Source organism: Ictalurus furcatus, chromosome 2 (assembly GCF_023375685.1).
Source record: "Ictalurus furcatus strain D&B chromosome 2, Billie_1.0, whole genome shotgun sequence".
Taxonomy (NCBI): domain Eukaryota; kingdom Metazoa; phylum Chordata; class Actinopteri; order Siluriformes; family Ictaluridae; genus Ictalurus; species Ictalurus furcatus.
The window spans coordinates 20,910,855-20,930,729 of record NC_071256.1 but is presented as its reverse complement, the minus strand read 5'-3'; the positions used below and the strand labels follow the sequence as shown (position 1 = coordinate 20,930,729).

The 19,875-nt window shown below is 40.8% G+C and overlaps 1 protein-coding gene across 2 annotated transcripts in view; it reads left to right on the top strand.

Annotated features, from left to right (window-relative positions):
* Positions 1-19,875, top strand: part of crebbpb (CREB binding protein b) — a 99,927-nt gene that overhangs the window by 61,357 nt on the left and 18,695 nt on the right. For both annotated transcript variants that reach the window (XM_053652818.1, XM_053652810.1), the window contains exons 10-13: positions 4,687-4,858; positions 4,961-5,023; positions 14,277-14,398; positions 14,603-14,782. In XM_053652818.1, coding sequence (XP_053508793.1) covers positions 4,687-4,858; positions 4,961-5,023; positions 14,277-14,398; positions 14,603-14,782 — 537 coding nt within the window. The remainder of the gene's footprint in view (positions 1-4,686; positions 4,859-4,960; positions 5,024-14,276; positions 14,399-14,602; positions 14,783-19,875) is intronic.

Sequence of the window (19,875 nt, the reverse complement as noted above, 5' to 3'; positions counted from 1 at the left end):
CTGATCAGACCATAATACATTTTGCCACATGGTTTGGGGTGATTTGAGTTAGGCTTGTATGGGCTTGGAGAAAGGCTCCCGTCTAGTCATCCTACCCCATAGCCCAGACATTTGAAGAATATGGGAGATTGTTGTCACATGCAGAGTGTAATCAGTATGTGTCAGGTATTCATGCAGCTCCTTTAATGTTACCGTAAGTCACTTAAGCCTCACTGGCAAGTTTTTTTTTTCTGGTCCTTTTGTAAATTTTGTTGCGATGTCCTGTTCTTGGTAACGTCCCTGTGGTGCCCCGTTTTCTCAACTTGTTGATGATGGCCTTCACGTTGTTCCATGGTATGTGTAATGTTTTGGAAATACTTTTATACAAGTGAGATACCGTACATGCTTTGTAAACTCTTTGCAGTCCATGGTTTCTGCCGTCTGATGAAACCAAGATAATGTCAAGAAAATCCTAAGGAATCCTCTGATCTTTATTTGGGGTCAATCAGAATAATTTTCATTGATGACAGGTGTATTACTTTTGAACATGTGATTGGTTCATTCCGAGCACTGCCACATCCCCAATTATAAAAGGGTGAGCACACTTGTGCAACTAGATTATTGTAACTTTTTTATTTTTCCTATTTTTCTGTTTCTGATGTTTGATTGTTTTTCACTTACATTTTATGTGTTGTAATTTCACGTTAAGGCTGGGAAAATGAACATGATTTGTCTGGGTTTCATTTATTTTTTACACAAAAACCTACATTTTAATGATGAAACCAAAATGAATCATGTTAGATCTTTTTTCACCTTTTAATTTGATGGTGACTAATAAAATTCAAGTGAAAAACATAGATGTTTTAGGAAAAGAAAAAATACAATAACCTGGTTGCCTAAGTGTGCACACTACTTAACTAATACTTTGTTGTCGTTCCTTTTGCTTGTAGAAGAAGAAGAAGAAACCTTTGTGACAAATACATTACAGCACAGTGAAATTCTTGTCTTTGCCTATCCCAGTTTGTTAGGAAGCTGGGGTCATGATACAGTGCCCCTGGAGCAGAGGGGGTTAAGTGCCTTGCTCAAGGGTCCAACAGTAGCAGCTTGGCGCCCTTCTGATCAGTAACCCAGAGCCTTAAGCATTGAGCCACCCTACAGCACTTCTTTTTGGGTAAGAGTCTACCAACTTAGCACATCTTGTCTGGGCAATTATATTCCACTCTTCCTTGCAAAAATGGTCCAGATCTGTTAAATTGTGAGGGGATCTTCTGTGCACATCCTTCTCTAAGTCAATTCACAGGTTTTCGATAGGATTTAGATCTGGGCTCTGACCTGGCCATTCCAAAGTCGTCGTCTTCTGAGGCCAGTCCTTTTGCCTTTGTTTTTTTTTCTTTGCTCCTGATCATGCAGGAATGTGAAATTTGTCTTTATCTTCAGCTGTAATAATAGAGGCCTGCAGGTTTTGTACTAAAATAGGATTAACTATCACCTCAGTCCCCGCTCAGGAGAAGCAGCTCCAGAGCATTATGCTGCTGTCACCATGCTTCACCATGGGTATTCTTTGGATGATAAGCTGTTTTTGTTTTTGCTCTAAATGTATTTGTTAGAATTACGCCCAAAATATTCTACCTTGCTCTTTATCAGTCTTTTACGCATTTTGCCAGATGGTTTGACAAAATTTTGGCAGGCTTGGATGTTGTTTTTTGTGAGATATGGCTTCTGTCTAGCCATCTTACCCTGTAGCCCAGACATGAAAAATACGAGAGACTGCTGTCACACACAGGGAGTGACTAGTACTTACTACCTCTTTTAATGTTACCATAAGTCTCTTGGCAGCCTCCTTGATAGGTTTTCATCTAGTCCTTTTGTCAATGTTAAAGGAACTCCCTGTTTTTAAAAATGTCACTGTCATGCCCAATTTTCTCCACTTATTGATGATGGCCTTTAGTGTTCCATAGTACATCTAATGTTGTCATCAACGAGATCCTCTTTGCTTACGATGGCTTCAGCACTTGGCTGAAACCAAGATGTCAAGAAAATCCTACAGAAAACATGATCTTTAATTGGGGTTAATCAGAATCATTTAATTGATGACAGGTTATATGTGACCATTGCTCCTGTGACCATTGTAGGTGCTTTCTACTTAAACACAAAACTTGGCTATTAATACCAATCAATCAGCAATTGAAAGTCACAGCCTATTTGAGTATTGTTGCTGACTATGCACATCCTTTTATTGCCACAATTTACCCTTGTTCTTATAGCTACTTCCAGCATGAGAATCCACCATGTCACAAAGCCAAAGTCATCTCAAACTGGTTTCATGAACATGACAGTGAGTTCAGTGTTCTTCAGTGACCCTTCCAGACAACGTATCTGTATCCAATAGAACGCCTTTGGGATGTGGTACATTGGGAGATTCACAGTATGAAAAATTATTCAATGAAAATATTCACAGAAAAATCTGCAGGATGCAATCATGTCAGCGTGGACCTCAAAGGAATATTTCCAACATCTTGTGGAATCCATGCTATGAATATTTGAGGCTGTTTTGAGAGCAAAGGGAGACCCTACCCTGTATTAGTATATGTAGCGATGTTTGTATATTTAAAAATGTATGTATGCGCTGATATTCATTAGCTGTGCAAGCACAGTGCTTCTGAGGCCGTAGTGTGTGTGTGTAGATGCATACACACCTTTTAATGAGCCATAACATTAGTGAAATGTCAAGGTCTGGGATATATTAGATGTTAAACGAACAGTCAGTTCATCTTAGTCAATGTGTTGGATGCAGGACAAATAGGCAGGTATGAAGACCTGAGCAACAAAGGTCACATTGTTTTGGTCAACTGGGTTGGAGCTCCTCCGAAACGGCAAAACTTTATGGGGTGCTCCCAATCAGCAGTTATGAGAGATGGTCCGAGGAGGGACAAACCACGGGGTGGAGACAGGGTGTTGGGTGCCTAAGGTTCATCAAAGCAAGGATGTCTATCCCATTCGATATCCCTTCAGAACTGCTGCTGTGGCACAAGTCACAGAATATTTTAATGATGGTTATGGGAAAAGTGTGTCACAACACAGTGCACCACACTGGTGGTGGAGTGTGATGCTCTGGGCAGTGTTCTGCAGGAAGCCCTGGGTCCATCAGTTTGACATGTTCCACCTACGTAATCATCATTGCTGACCAGGTACACACATTCATGGCAATAGTATTCCCTGATGGCAGTGGCTTCATTTAATTCAAATGATGTAGTCTTTTATTAGAAATCTTTTATTGAGGTTGTGCGTAAATTAAACGATAAATCAGCATAAAGCCTGAAAAACAGAAGCGAAAGTTTTTTTGACTTGAAATGAATCATAATGGTGAAGCTTGAAAAACAGAAGTGCAAATTATTTTGACTCACTACTATGCAAGTAAAAATATTTAAAAATGTGTAATGTGAATAGTAAAAAGTGAGCTCCAGATCTTCTGTCAGCTGTCAGTAACGTTGCCAGAACCATATCAGCCTGCAGCTCTCGCCTGGTTTCCCACTGAAGCTAAGTAGGGTTGAGTCTGGTCAGTACCTGGATGGGAGACCTCCTTGGGAAAACTAAGGTTGCTGCTGGAAGTGGTATTAGGGAGGCCAGCAGGCGGTGCTCACTCTGTGGTTTGTGGGGGGACTAATGCTTTTGTATAGTGACGGGGACACTATATTGTAAAAACAACACTGTATTTCGGATGAGACGTTAAACCAAGGTCCTGACTCTCTGTGATCATTTAAAAAAATCCCAGGACACTTATAGTAAAAGAGTAGGGGTATAACCCTTATCTATCCTGGCCCCCTAATAATCCCCATTTCTCAATTGGTTACATCACTCTCCTCTCCTCTTCACCAATAGCTGGTGTGTGGTGGGCGTTCTTCCACACTATGGCTGCCGTCACATCCATCCAGGTGGATGCTGCACACTGGTGGTGGTTGGGGGGATTTCCTCCCCCATACAATATAAAGTTTTTTGAGTGCCTAGAAAAGTGCTATATAAATCTAAGGAATTATAATAATAATTTTTCATTAGCTGAGGCATTTGTTTACGGTTCACATAAACAAACCTTATTCAAGTTGACGTTTACATTAATTAGTCTTCTTTTGCATAAATTTACATACAATCTGGAGCAGGAGTAAGATATTAACTATAGGATTTTTACAAATACCAAATTTCTTGTGTAAACGTGCATACTAACAATTTACGCATAAATCCATTTGTATCCGCCTTCATAAATGAGTCCCATTATTGGGGAATAGTTTGAGGAAAATGACAAAAAGTTCATGGTGTTGCTCTGGCCCCCAAATTTCCCAGATCTCAAGCTAGTTGTGCATCTGTGTGACGTGACCTCCCCATCTGGTAGCTGTTGTTTGATTGAGAGAGCACGATTTTGGGTAGGAATTGGTAAATTACCAAATTGGAAGAGAAAAAAGCAGTTTAAATCATAGTGACCCTGACCATGATCAAGTAGATACTGAACATACAAATGAAGGCAATAAATGCATCATGCAGTGCACGTCCAATGTTGATCTGTATGGCCTTTCTTTGTCCCGCAATATGATCTTCATATCAGCCACCCCCATCTGCATGACCGTGAAAAAAAAACACAGCTCCTGCAACATTTTGTTGGTCAAACCATCATCTTTACACAGGGCTCTCATTTTTTTTAACGTGGATTTTTTTTAGGATGAGTATTACCACTTCCTAGCTGAGAAGATATACAAGATTCAGAAGGAGCTGGAAGAAAAGAGAAAGTCAAGGCTTCAGAAACAGCCTCCCTTGGGTACTCAAGGAGTACAGCAGACTGGCATTCCCCAGCCTAATGCCATGGGACCTGCACAAGCTGCCCGGACGGCAAGTGAGTATGGATTTGTTTGCCTGAAATCTATAGTTATTCTGGGATTCCTAGTATTATGGTAGCTGCTATTATTACCCTTTTAAAATATCTTTAACTCACCAGATGGATCTGTGCCTATGTCCAGTGTGTCAAATCAGATGGTGAATCGCATGAAAGTTCCTCAAGGTATGTGCCCATTTTCCATCCTTAACACGTACTTTCTCATTCTCGTTTTTTAGTATATTACATACAAATGTACACTATATGGCCAAAAGTTTATGGACACCTGACCATCACACCAATATGTGCATTTTGAACATCCGATTGCAAATTTAGTTACGTCTTGCTGTTAATCTCCACTCTTCTGGTCAGGCTTTCCACTAGATTATGGCGTGTGGGTGTGGGGATTTGCACATTCAGCCACCAGAGCATTAGTTAGGTCAGGCACTTATGTCTGGCACGCAGGCCACAGTAGGCATTCCAGTTCATCCCAAAGGTGTTCAGTGGAGTTGAGGTCAGGGCTCTGTGTAGGCTACTTAAGTTCTTCCACTCCAACTTTGGCAAACCATGTCTTCCTGGACCTCATTTTTACCCTGGAATTTGACAAGGGCCAAATTGTGATGGCTAGATGACTGGGTCAGAGCATCTCCAAAATGGCAGGTCTTGTGCGGTGTTCCCGCTATGCGGTGGTTAGTACCTACCAAAAGTGGTCCAAGGAAGCTCAACCGACATACTGGTGCCCAAGGCTCAATGATACGCGTGCGGAGTGAAAGCTAGGCCATCCAATCCCACAGAAGAGCTACTGTAGCACAAATTGCTGTAAAAGTTAATCCTGGCTATGATAGAAAGGAGTCAGAACACACAGTGTATAGCAGCTTGCTGCGTATGGGGCTGCGTAGCTGCAGACCGGTCAGAGTGCCCATGCTGACCTCTGTCCACTGCCGAAAGAGCATACAGTGGACACATGAGCATCAGAACTGGACCATGGAGCAATGCAAGTAGGTCACCCAGTCTGATGAATCACGTTTTCTTGTACGTCATGTGGATGGCCGGTTGCGTTGCTTACTTGGGGAAGAGATGGCACCAGGTTGCCCTATGGGAATAACATTGCTCTGGGCAATATTCTGCTGGGAAATCTTGGGTCCTGGCATTTATGTGGATGTTACTTTGACACGTACCACCTACCTAAACGTTGTTGCAGACCAAGAACATGCCTTCATGGCAACGGTATTCCCTAATGGCAATGGCTTCTTTCAATAGGATAATGCGCCCTGCCACACTGCAAACATTGTTCAGGAATGGTTTGAGGAACTTGACAAAGGTGTCATTACTTGGCCTCCAAATTTCCCAGATCTTAATCCAATCAAGCATTTGTGTGATGTGTTGGACAAGCAAGTCCCATCTATGCAGGCCCCACCTTGCAACCCACAGGATCTGCTGCTAATGGCTATCTAACTGCCAGATACCACAGCACACCTTCAGAGGACTTGTGAAGTGCGTGCCTTGATGGATCAGAGCTGTTTTGGTGGCGCAAAGGGGACCTACACAATATTAGACAGGTGGCTTTAATATTATGGCTGATTGGTGTGTGTGTGTCACACACAGATATCATAGATATAAAGCAGGGGTCTCCAAACTTTTTTCATTTTTCAAAAAAATTAAAGTGGCTGAGAGCTACTCATGTCATACAATACTTACATCTTTCACATAATGTATCATAACTTTCAAATTAACAAAAATCCAACTGAAATACATCTGAAGGAGTCAGAAGAAAACAGAATCAGAGAATACAGTTTTATGTAAAACAGCACTTTGTTTACTATAGTTGTCTACACATATAGTTGTTTATGTATATACATTAATGAAAGTCAAGACCAAACTAAATTAAACTGGAATATAATCAGCAGTAGCATTTCAAATCTTGGCCTACATTCGGAACTAAAATGTATGCCACATGAATGAGTGCATGGTAAATGAGAAAAGCGCATGATGGGCCACAAGTATGACATGAAATGCATTCACAGTTTCTTACAGTTAATGAGCTGACTGACACTGCATTGATTCCACGTGGGAGGTATATGCTGGTATGTGTGCTTTTAGGTTCACTCTTATGCAATCTGAATTTAGATTTGATCGCATCCGTATCAGATAACGCTGCTTCACAAAGGTATGTACATCTAAATAAAGCAGATGCTTTGAGGGCAGCTTGGTGAATGTTCTTGTCTATCTCCATTAAAGGGTTGGTAATGAATGCCATACATGGCTCAAGACTTTCAAAATCACTGAACCGTTCCTCAAATTCACTCAGCAAGGAAATAAAGTGGTGAAGTACCTTACTCCTACTCAACCATCTGACTTCTGTGTGAAGGAGGAGATCGCTTTACTCTGCAGAAACTTCATCAAGAAACAATTTGAAGCATCTGCGTTGTTTGGATTGTTGATAATCGGAACAACCGGTCATGACATGATCAAAGCCTTAGTGCAGATCGCCTGCTGGTTTTCAGAGGAAGAAATGTAAAAAAAAAAAAAAAATGAAATAATAAAATAAACTCATATGGTGGGAAAATGATCAAAAACCATCCGACCGAAAACAGCCAACTGAGCTGTATCACTCAAGTCCACTGATTCATCACATTGAAATGAAAACCATTTACACCTTTGCATGTGCTGTTCTAACTGTCCCATCACATCTGAAAGAAGAAAGCAAGGAAACTCTCCTTGCCACTGTGTTGGCACTGAGCTGGACATCAGCGATCGGTTTGGTGAATAAAGATTGTTGTTTTGGTAGTGTTGCTTTCAGCTGCTTCACCTTTTCCGATCGTAGCCCGCTACGCACAGGACAGTCCTGTGTAAAGTTACGATGAACTTTATGTATGATGATGCATATACACACACACACTCTCACTCTACCGGTCAAAAGTTTGGAGACACTTGACTGAACTGTTTCTCATGATCCTAAAAACCTTTTGATCTGCAGGTGTATGATGAAATGTTTGAAATCTGTGTTGTAGACAAAAATTTAATTATGTCAACATATTCATTTCTTTCTCCACACTTTGGCCTTTCCATTGCCTTGGTAGAGGTTAATCTTGGTTCCAGAACTTTTGTGGCTCATCCCTGTATTTCTTTGTGGATTCCAATCTGGCTTTCTGATTTTTATTGTCAGTAAGTGATTTGCATCTTGTGGTATGGCCTCTATATTTCTGTTCTTCATTGGACGGCGGATTGTGATACCTTCAACCATGCCCTGTGGAAGTTGTTGATGTCACTGACTGTGTCTTCACAGCTCTCACAATATTTGTCATCAAATGGTAAATGGTCAACTCTTATATAGCACCTTTTACCCTTAGCGGTTCTACAAAGCGCTTTATACTCTTTATCATTCACCCATTCATACACACACTAACACACATGCAAGGCGCTAGCCTGCCATTGGGAGCAACTTGTCTTGCTTAAGGATACTTTGGCATGTGGAGCCAGAATGTGATTAGTGGACAACCCACTCTTCCACCTGCACCACAGCCGCCCATTAACCAACTGATGTTGGTTTTCTGTGGGTGACGTGTTCAATAGCTTAGTTGTTGGTAGTAGTTTCTTTCTTTTTTTCAGGACATTCCAAATTGCTGTATTGGCTATGCCCAGTGTTTGTGCAATGGCTCAGATTTTCCTGCTTTTCTTAGCTTAAAAATGACTTGATTTTCTCCCATAGACAGCTCTCTGGAAGAGGGGTCATATCATGATTTTTTAAATGTTTTTAAACATTAATTATTTTGTTTATTGGGTGTAATAGAATAGGTTAACATGCTTTAATGTTCAAAAAACGCATTATTTGTCATATACTGTACATTTGTCACTTGCTGTACAGTGAGGGGGAAAAAGTATTTGATCCCCTGCTGATTTTGTACGTTTGCCCACTGACAAAAAATGATCAGTCTATAATTTTAATGGTAGATTTATTTGAACAGTGAGAGACAGAATAACAACAAAAAAATCCAGAAAAACGCATGTCAAAAATGTTATACAGTGAGGGAAAAAAGTATTTGATCCCCTGCTGATTTTGTATGTTTACCCACTGACAAAGAAATGATCAGTCTATAACTTTAATGGTAGATTTATTTGAACAGTGAGAGACAGAATAACAACAAAAAAATCCAGAAAAACGCACATCAAAAATGTTATAAATTGATTTGCATTTTAATGAGGGAAATAAGTATTTGACCCCTCTGCAAAACATGACTTAGTACTTGGTTTAAAAACCCTTGTTGGCAATCACAGAGGTCAGACGTTTCTTGTAGTTGGCCACCAGGTTTGCACACATCTCAGGAGGGATTTTGTCCCACTCCTCTTTGCAGATCTTCTCCAAATCATTAAGGTTTCGAGGCTGACGTTTGGCAACTCGAACCTTCAGCTCTCTCCACAGATTTTCTATGGGATTAAGGTCTGGAGACTGGCTAGGTCACTCCAGGACCTTAATGTGCTTCTTCTTGAGCCACTCCTTTGTTGCCTTGGCCATGTGTTTTGGGTCATTGTCATGCTGGAATACCCATCCACGACCCATTTTCAATGCCCTGTCTGAGGGAAGGAGGTTTTCACCCAAGATTTGACGGTACATGGCCCCGTCCATCGTCCCTTTGATGCGGTGAAGTTGTCCTGTCCCCTTAGCAGAAAAAAACCCCAAAGCATAATGTTTCCACCTCCATGTTTGACGGTGGGGATGGTGTTCCAGGGGTCATAGGCAGCATTCCTCCTCCTCCAAACACGGCGAGTTGAGTTGATGCCATTTTGGTCTCATCTGACCTCAACGCTTTCACCCAGTTGTCCTCAGAATCATTCAGATGTTCATTGGCAAACTTCAGACGGGGATGTATATGTGTTTTCTTGAGCAGCGGACCTTGCGCGCGCTGCAGGATTTCAGTCCTTCACGGCGTAGTGTGTTACCAATTGTTTTCTTGGTGACTATGGTCCCAGCTGCCTTGAGATCATTGACAAGATCCTCCCGTGTAGTTCTGGGCTGATTCCTCACTGTTCTCATGATCAATGCAAGTCCACGAGGTGAGATCTTGCATGGAGCCCCAGGCCGAGGGAGATTGACAGTTCTTTTGTGCTTCTTCCATTTGCGAATAATCGCACCAACTGTTGTCCCCTTCTCACCAAGCTGCTTGGCAATGGTCTTGTAGCCCATTCCAGACTTGTGTAGGTCTACAGTCTTGTCCCTGACATCCTTGGAGAGCTCTTTGGTCTTGGCTATGGTGGAGAGTTTGGAATATGACTGATTGATTGCTTCTGTGGACAGGTGTCTTTTATACAGGTAACAAACTGATATTAGGAGCACTCCCTTTAAGAGTGTGCTCATAATCTCAGCTCGTTACCTGTATAAAAGACACCTGGGAGCCAGAAATCTTTCTGATTGAGAGGGGGTCAAATACTTTTTTCCCTCATTAAAATGCAAATTAATTTATAAAATTTTTGACATGCGTTTTTCTGGATTTTTTTGTTGTTATTCTGTCTCTCACTGTTCAAATACAACTACCATTAAAATTATAGACTGATCATTTCTTTGTCAGTGGGCATACGTACAAAATCAGCAGGGGATCAAATACTTTTTTCCCTCACTGTAAATTGATTTGCATTTTAATGAGGGAAATATGTATTTGACCCCTATGCAAAACATGACTTAGTACTTGGTGGCAAAACCCTTGTTGGCAATCACAAAGGTCAGACGTTTCTTGTAGTTGGCCACCAGGTTTGCACACATCTCAGTAGGGATTTTGTCAAACTCCTCTTTGCAGATCTTCTCCAAGTCATTAAGGTTTTGAGGCTGACGTTTGGCAACTCGAACCTTCAGCTCCCTCCACAGATTTTCTATGGGATTAAGGTCTGGAGACTGGCTAGGCCACTCCAGGACCTTAATGTGCTTCTTCTTGAGCCACTCCTTTGTTGCCTTGGCCGTGTGTTTTGGGTCATTGTCATGCTGGAATACCCATCCACGACCCATGTTCAATGCCCTGGCTGAGGGAAGGAGGTTCTCACCCAAGATTTGACGGTACATGGCCCCGTCCATCGTCCCTTTGATGCGGTGAAGTTGTCTTGTCCCTTTAGCAGAAAAACACCCCCAAAGTATAATATTTCCACCTCCATGTTTGACGGTGGGGATGGTGTTCTTGGGGTCATAGGCAGCATTCCTCCTCCTCCAAACACGGCGAGTTGAGTTGATGCCAAAGAGCTCCATTTTTGTCTCATCTGACCACAACACTTTCACCCAGTTGTCCTCTGAATCATTCAGATGTTCATTGGCAAACGTCAGACGGGCATGTATATGTGCTTTCTTGAGCAGGGGGACCTTGCGGGCGCTGCAGGATTTCAGTCCTTCACGGCGTAGTGTGTTACCAATTGTTTTCTTGGTGACTATGGTCCCAGCTGCCTTGAGATCATTGACAAGATCCTCCCGTGTAGTTCTGGGCTGATTCCTCACTGTTCTCATGATCGTTGCAACTCCACAAGGTGAGATCTTGCATGGAGCCCCAGGCTGAGGGAGATTGACAGTTCTTTTGTGTTTCTTCCATTTGCGAATAATCGGACCAACTGTTGTCACCTTCTCACCAAGCTGCTTGGCAATGGTCTTGTAGCCCATTCCAGACTTGTGGAGGTCTACAATCTTGTCCCTGACATCCTTGGAGAGCTCTTTGGTCTTGGCCATGGTGGAGAGTTTGGAATCTGATTGATTGATTGCTTCTGTGGACAGGTGTCTTTTATACAGGTAACAAGCTGAGATTAGGAGCACTCCCTTTAAGAGTGTGCTCCTAATCTCAGCTCGTTACCTGTATAAAAGACACCTGGGAGCCAGAAATCTTTCTGATTGAGAGGGGGTCAAATACTTATTTCCCTCATTAAAATGCAAATCAATTTATAACATTTTTGACATTCGTTTTTCTGGATTTTCTTGTTGTTATTCTGTCTCTCACTGTTCAAATAAACCTACCATTAAAATTATAGACTGATCATTTCTTTGTCAGTGGGCAAACGTACAAAATCAGCAGGGGATCAAATACTTCTTTCCCTTACTGTACCTCTATTCCCAGACTGCCTGAAACGCTCTGGTTTCCAAAGCCTCTCCTTCATAAAAGACATTATAAATAAACAGTAACCACCGATTCATAATTTCATCTGTTTTCGGAAGGCTAAACCAAGGGGTTTTGCTTTTGCACCGAAACACATAGCGTCTTCACGACATGGTGCCTTGATTCACTGAAGCCTCGCCTTCTGTCGTCGTGCCTGCCTTTGGGCACGATTATGCTAATAGTGCACGCTGTGACATAAACGTGTTACTTCACTGAAGTAATATCTGGACTTCAAACAAGGTGTTTTGGGTAGGTCTGGAGCAGTGTTCTCTGTTAGATAAAATAGATCCCTTTGGGGGAGACTGAGCTTTGTGACTTTGCAGATCTTATACATGCACAAATGGATACATTACACACCCAAACAAAAGGAAAACATTAAAAATCATGATATGACTCCTTTAATGTGGGTTTATCCTGTATAACAACAAATGCAGTTATCACAAACTAAACCTAGGGCTCAAACCAAGAGTAGACATTGAATGTTATTAATTGTTTAAATGATCAGTCTAACAGGGCACATCTGGGCAACAAGAAACCTGTCAGTGACGTGTTCCCGTATTTTTGATTACTTGAAAAATGGGTGAGTTCAAACAAAAAATGCCATGTTCTAAGTTATTACACAGTGCCCAGTCTCACTGCGAAAGGGGAAGATTCCTAATAGGAAACTAGATCATAAGAATCATCGCACTGAATCTAGATTCAGTGGGAATACTTTCTATGGTGTCACCACCCCAAAATTTGACAATCATTATTGCGCCTTCCCATTTTAGGTAGTGTCAGCACTTTCTCACATGCTTGGACAGTAACCCACTCAGGGCATTTGGAATTAAGGAAATCTCAGAAGTCGAGTTAAGATTGCGTATGGTTTTTCCTAGTGGAGCTGTATAACCTCTCAGCAGTCGAACCATCCAAGTCCCCCAAAAGTGAAAGTCCCTGGGACCAGGGTTTCCACTATTGCTCTCTGTACTGATTGAAATGTGCTAGGAATCTTTCCAGAACAAACTCATTGTCTCTGATGAATTGAAGGTGTGGCTCCCCTGGCCAGGCTGTCTGCGCACGTGGGTTTTCGGCCCTTCAGGAGTACAAGAACCCCATCACAATATATGCTGGGAGCTTTTAAGCTTATAGGACTGTTTCTGAAATGAACTAGGCACTATCCATCCACCATGCTCTCAAGGAGTCATATGTGGGATATCCCCCTTGTGCTGAAGACCCTTAATTTCTCTTCCTGCTCTTGAGTGACACAACAGTAAAGCATTTGCCCCCATCGTCTCGAGATTGCGAGTTTGAATCACAACCTTGCCACAGCCAATATTGGCATCATCATTCCCCTGCCAATTACAGGGACACTAGACAATCTTGGTTGTCTTTGAGCTCCCGCATATGAAACGGGGGAGTATTCCTCAGACTGTTACGCTACCTTGTTATACAGCATGAGCAGCGGTTTGATAAAAATGCCTTTGGCTGGCCTCACGCGTCTCATAATAAGCATGTGATGGCCTTCACACTCCCCAGTTGGTAGCTGTGGTAAGATAGGGGAGACCTAACTGGTGAGTGAGAATTGGCATAAACTAAAATTAGGAGAAAACCGGGGTCGGGTGTTTGGGTACTTGTACACAGATTTTATTTGGGGTTTGGAGAATTACATGCTTTAGTGATGAGCCTGCCATGCATGCACTGACAACTGGATGGATCTGGGTTTGTAGTTTTGGCTAAACCCAGGGTTCCTGCGTAAGGTTTTTTATTTATCACCTGAGAATATGGAAATTGACTTTTGATTATGAATTTGCAGTACATTCCTAACCATGCTCAGAACACAAATTACGGTGTATTTTGTACTGCACTGTGGCCATTTGGTCAGAATTAGCTATTCATCTAGCACCATGCCTGTCTAAGCAAGTGAAAGGCTCCAAAGGAAAGGACAGCATTTAATAATGTCAACATATTACTGGTAAAACGCTAACTATGAGAAAAGGTTCACAAGGGCTTGGGAGGAAACCACTGTAGATGTAGAAAAATAAACTAGGAAGATTGAAAAATTGAGAGAAAAATTTGTGTGGGTGTCCTATGCTTCTCAAGTTCCACTGTTTTGCAGAAATCATATTGATCTAAAATATCTATTTGGCAGACCCCGTAAGTAAGTAGTACTAGTCTAATATAGTGTAGAAATATTTTTTTCCCTAAACATTTTATTACAAGTTACATTCAGGTTGACAGTTTTTGTTTTTGTTTTGTTTTTTAAATAAAGGAACTGAGAGATTCTGTCTAAGCTATCCAGATATGCTTGAAACATGATGGTCATACCTCTGTTTGTCCTGCAGGGATGAATCAGTTCAATCCCATGGCGATGCAGAATGTGCCGATGTCTCAGTCCCCAGTAGGATCCCGTGCAGCTTCCCCCATGAGCCACCTGCCACAACTGAACATGAGTTCTGTTTCTCCGGTGAATAGTTCCCTCCATCCCATTTTCTGCTGCTAATTTCCACTTTAGAATCTGGAACATATGTCAACTCAGTACTGGGTTTAAACTTAAATTCCAGGCTTTGTGTAATATTGCAGTAATTTTTAATGTGTTGCTGTATAAGTACTCTGTAAGTGTAACCCTTTTATAAGGGTTATGCTGATCAATCCTTTTCTCACTTTGCAGATGGTTATGTCTCCTTCGAGGATGATGCAAGCTCAGGGCATGATGGAAGGCCATGCAAACAACATGGTGGGCCAGACCCCCAACCAGAACCAGTTTATGAACCAGACACATTTCCCAACTTCTACAGGGGGTATAAATGTGAACTTTGCTCAGCAAGCAGGACAGGCCGGTGGCACACAGGTGAGGGGAAGTGAAGGATGCTTTTCTGTTTGGAGGCGGGATGGCTCAAAAATCGGAAATAAAAAAGGTCTCTGTGTCTGGAAGGAATAACTAATTAAAAAACAATTATTCACAGTCGGGGCATAGGGATATGGGCAAAAAACATTATTTACAATACATGACATGGCCAAAAGTATGTTAACACCTGACTAATGATACCCATATTTGCTTTTTGAACATTCCATTCAAGATTTTGTGCCCCCTTTTCCATTGTAACCATCACTATTCTGGGAAGGCTTTCAACTAGATTTTTGAACATGTCTATGAAGATTTATGCTTATTCAGCCATAAGAGCATTAGTGAGGTTGGGCACTAATGTTGGGTGGGGACGCCTAGTATTCCAATCCCAAAAAGAGAGTTTCAATTCATCCCAAATGTGATCAGTGGTGTTGAGGACAGACCTCTTTGCAGGCCACAAGTTTTTCCACACCAACCTTGCCGCACCATGTCTTTATGGATTTTGCTTTGTGCCCAGTGTCATGGTTATAGTGGGACATGTTTGGGCTAGGGTCTGTAGTTCCAGTAGAGGGAAATCTTAATGTTACTGCATACAAAGATGCTCTAGACATTTGTGTGCTTCAAACTTTGTGGCAGCAGTTTGGGAAAGATCCACATATGGGTGGGACTGTCAGGTGTCCACTAACATTTGGCTATATCGTGTATTTCACTAGTTTAAATCCTGGTTTTCAAAGTGCTGTCCAGTGTGACGATAGTATCACAATGTCTGTCAAGTCAGAGGATTTACAGTGGGTATAAAAAGTCTACACACCCCTGTTAAAATGGCAGGTTTTTGTGATGAAAAAATTAAACCAAGGTAAATCATGTCAGAATTTTTCTCACCCTCAGTGTGAAATTGCAACATGTAAAAATTAAGTACAAACAAACATTTTTGGGAAAAATAAAAAGGTTACAATAACTTGGTTGCATAAGTGAGTACACTCTTTTATAATTGGGGATGTCATTCAATCTCATGTTCAAAAGTAAAGGCTGTACAGGTTCTCGATGTCAAAAGGATTCGCTCAGGACATTAGATGATTTGAACAAGTGGAGAAAATGGAGCACCACATTGACACAATGACCAAAAACAGGATGTACCTCCAAAATTTACAAAAGGACAAGAAAAAACTTTTAATGGAGACTGCCAAGAGACCAATGGCAACATTTATAAGAGCTGTAAGAATATCTTACAAGTACTGATTACTCTCTGCATGTGATGACAATCTCTCATTCTTCACGTCTGTGCTATGGGGTAGGGTAGCTAGATCGAAGTCCTTTCTCACAAAAAATATCCAAGCCTGTCTAAATCTCTCAAACCATGTAATAAAATGCATAATGGTCTAATGAGACCAATTCCAAAAGGTATGTTTTGTGCAACAAAAAGCAGATGGTGCAGCATGGTGGTGGCAGCATCATGCTGTAGAGCATTTCTTCAACCAGAACTGGGGCAATCAAGATTGAGGGAATCTTGAATAGCTACAAATACTGGTTGATTTTAGTGCAAAGCCTTCAGTTGTCTCGAAGTTGAATTTCAACTTTGAGCATGGCAGTGACCCAAAGCATTCATCCTAATCAACAAAGGAATGGATTAACCAAAAGAAGATCACTGTTTTTGAATGACCTAGCCAAAGCCCAGACCTGAATACAACTTAAAAATCTGTGGGGTGACCTGAAGCAAGCTGTGCACAGGAGATTCCCTCACAATTTGATGGATCTAGAATGTTTTTGCAAGGAAGAGTGGGAAAATATTCAAGATGTGCCATGCTGATAGACTCTTACCCAAAAAGATGGAGTGGTGTAATAAACTTAAAAGGTGCTTCAACAAATTTAGTTTAGGGGTGTGCACACTTATGCTACTAGGATATTGTATTGATTCTGATTATTTTTCACTTTATTTGTATACTTTTCAGTTGCACAGTAAAGGTGAGAAGAGATCTTACATGTTTTATGTCATTTCATATCTTGTAACACACCCCTGTTAAAATGGCGTCACAAAAGCCATTTTAATAGGGGTGTGTCGACTTTTTATATCCATTGTAAAATGTCTGTCGAAAACGTGGTGTCTGCCGAGCAAATGCATGTGTAGTTTATATAGTTTTATTTACGTTTTGTAATGAGCTTAATTACAGCTACTAACTCATTAGGTTTATATTCAGACCTGATTTCTGATTTTGCAAGCATTCCTGACCTTGTTAACGAGTAACAGTAATGCTAGCAATTGTAGCTCCAGCCATCTCATAACCAGCGTAAGGTATTTTTTGTGCAGCTGTACATTAACATTTGCGATCAGTTAGAAAAAAATTAAGCATAAGTCTGAACAGCCTGAAGGACCGTGCTGAGTTTGGTGGAAGTAGCTTGAAAGCTAAAGGAGTTATAACAGTCATATTTTTGTGAAAGTCAGTGGGAATTTTGGCTACTTTGAGCTTCAGTAAGAAAAGTCGTAGCAACTCGAGTCAACAGATTGAAAGTCAGTGGTGAGTTTGGTGCATGTAGCTTGAAAGCTTAGGGAGGAGTAGCATTTAGAAATTTGGTTCTCAGAAGAATAATAACCAGATTTGGTATTGTCATCCCCCATAATGGTATTCTCCTCAGTGAGTCGATCGTTTTGACGTATGACATGACTGCAGTAGTTTGTTGCTTGTTAGGTCCTACTACTGATTTCTCAGTGAGTGTGTATGGGGGAAATTTCAACTGGCACATGAAATACATGACACGACACATACATGGGAATGGCGAGGAAAGTAATTGCACGCATATCCCGAGAATTTTGAGTGATTTTACCCGTGATCTGTGTCTGTGAGCCAAAGGGTGCGGGACTAGTTAGGTGCCGTATATTTCCTGTGGAGCGCTTCTGTTGGCCTCTGTGCTCCTTTGGACTCCATTTATCTTACGTTAGTGTGTATTGGGAATTCCGATGAGAAATTCCATACGATGTGCATGTGGGATCAATTCCCAAATGAGATTTCCTGATTCTCTGGACCAAGCCGGACACTCGGACACATCGTTCATGTCTCTGTCACTGACGGTGTGGGAGTTGGGGGGGGGGTCTACATTTTCCTATTATTTTCAGTGGGGCCAGAGTAATGCCATTTTCCAGACATTTCTGGAGAAAATTCTGAAACACAATGTGTACATACCAGGTCTAACCCCTAAGATGTACGAGAGGATATGTGATACAAGCATGTCAGCTGAACGACATCCAAGCTGAGACACCAGTGTTTTATTCCCCATTCATTCTGTATAGGTCAAAAACGTGCCCTTTTTAAAAAATGTATTTATTTTTGTATTTTGTTTTCATTTATTTATTTATTTATTTATTTATTGGCCTGCGGTTTGAACATTGTAAGTCAGATCGCTTATAAAAGTCATAGCACCACCTCTCCTCAATAAGCTGGTTGATTTGAGCCCTCATTCATATCCATAGCACAAACGGTGCGGGATGAGTTGCACAACGAAATTTTGTCCGTAATAATAAATAATAATAATAATAATTGTTGTTGTTGATGTGATTCGATTTTGGTAAAAATCGGACAAATGGTCTAGGAGGAGTTTTAAAAAAAAAAAAAAGTAGATTTTTCAGAAAATTCAAAATGGTGGAAATTTAATCCATGGTGTGCAATCGAATTGTCTTGAGCCAAGGAATCAGAGGGAAATTTTGTTTCTAGCCCTTACGGTTCAAATGTTATTAGCATAAACACGAGAGCAACTTTGGACAGTTGTTGGTAATAGTGTTGGAGTTTGCCGAATTAACGATTCAGACTGTCCTCTATCTGTGTGCCAAATTTCATAACTTTCCCTCAAGTGGTTCTATGGGCTGTCATAGGCTCGAGCGGAATAATAGTAATAATAAGAAAACTAACGAAAACAATAGGTGCCTACGCACCTTCTGTGCTTGGCCCCTAATAATAATAATAATAATAATAATAATAATAAGCTAATAATAATAATAATAATAATAAGCTAATAATTATAAGCTTGTAAAGCAGAACAGTATATTGGCTTTGTGAAGCCAACATCATAAGTATGAGCAATAACAATAGTAATACTTTGCAAGCACCACTAATAATAATAAGCTTATAAAGCAGAACAGTAATGTATAATAAATAATATAATAATAAATAGCAATCTTATAGAACCCCTGGCAAAAATTATTTAATCACCACACTTGGACGATGCTCACCTGGCTTTTTTACTTCGCAGCAAATAAACAAATCATAGATATTACAAAACAATTTTTGTTTAATAGCTGAACATTCTGGCTTTGTGAAACATACCTCAAACAAGATGAATTAAATTGTTTTAATTAATGGCATATTATTTTTCCAGATCAAGTAGACTAAAAAATTATGGAAGTACAGCTCAGAGGTCTCATTTGGCAACAAACATCACTGTGAAAGACCGTGCAAAACAATTTTGTGCAATTGCAATTTCGCAAACACAAAAAAAACCTCTGCAAGTTGCATTGCAAATTTTGAGAAAAGCTGCAGCAAAATCAAGCATTTTTGGCCGCAACAATCACAAAATAATTCAGTGAGACATCCTGTACGGACTGTGTGATGAGAAACAGCCAAAAAAAGTCAGAGAGGTAATTAAATTCATCTGCTTTCAAACATACACAGCATGATTCCAGGAAACGCACAACATAAAAATAGCTATGATTCTTTTTACTATACTTCCAACTCTCCTTGCAGCTAATCTTCACCATCCAGTCCTTCCTTCACATTTTTTCTGCCACTAGGTGGAGGAGGCATTAAGTTTTCAGATTGTCCATTCCTCCGTCTGTCTGTGTGTGCGTCTGTCTGAGATTCTCATTAGGATGATATCTCAAGTTGTTGAATGTTTGTAGGATTTATATAGAATTATAATTATTATTATTATTATCATTGTAACCACCAGATGAGTTGATTAGATTTTGGAATTGATCCAGACAGGGTCAAAGTCACATCAAGCTGAAATGTTGTTAGCAACAGAGACACCTACCCTGTTCTACTTGTCTTTATCTTGTTTCTATAAACATAGTGCAGAAGTACATGATACAGCTCTCACATTTATTTTCA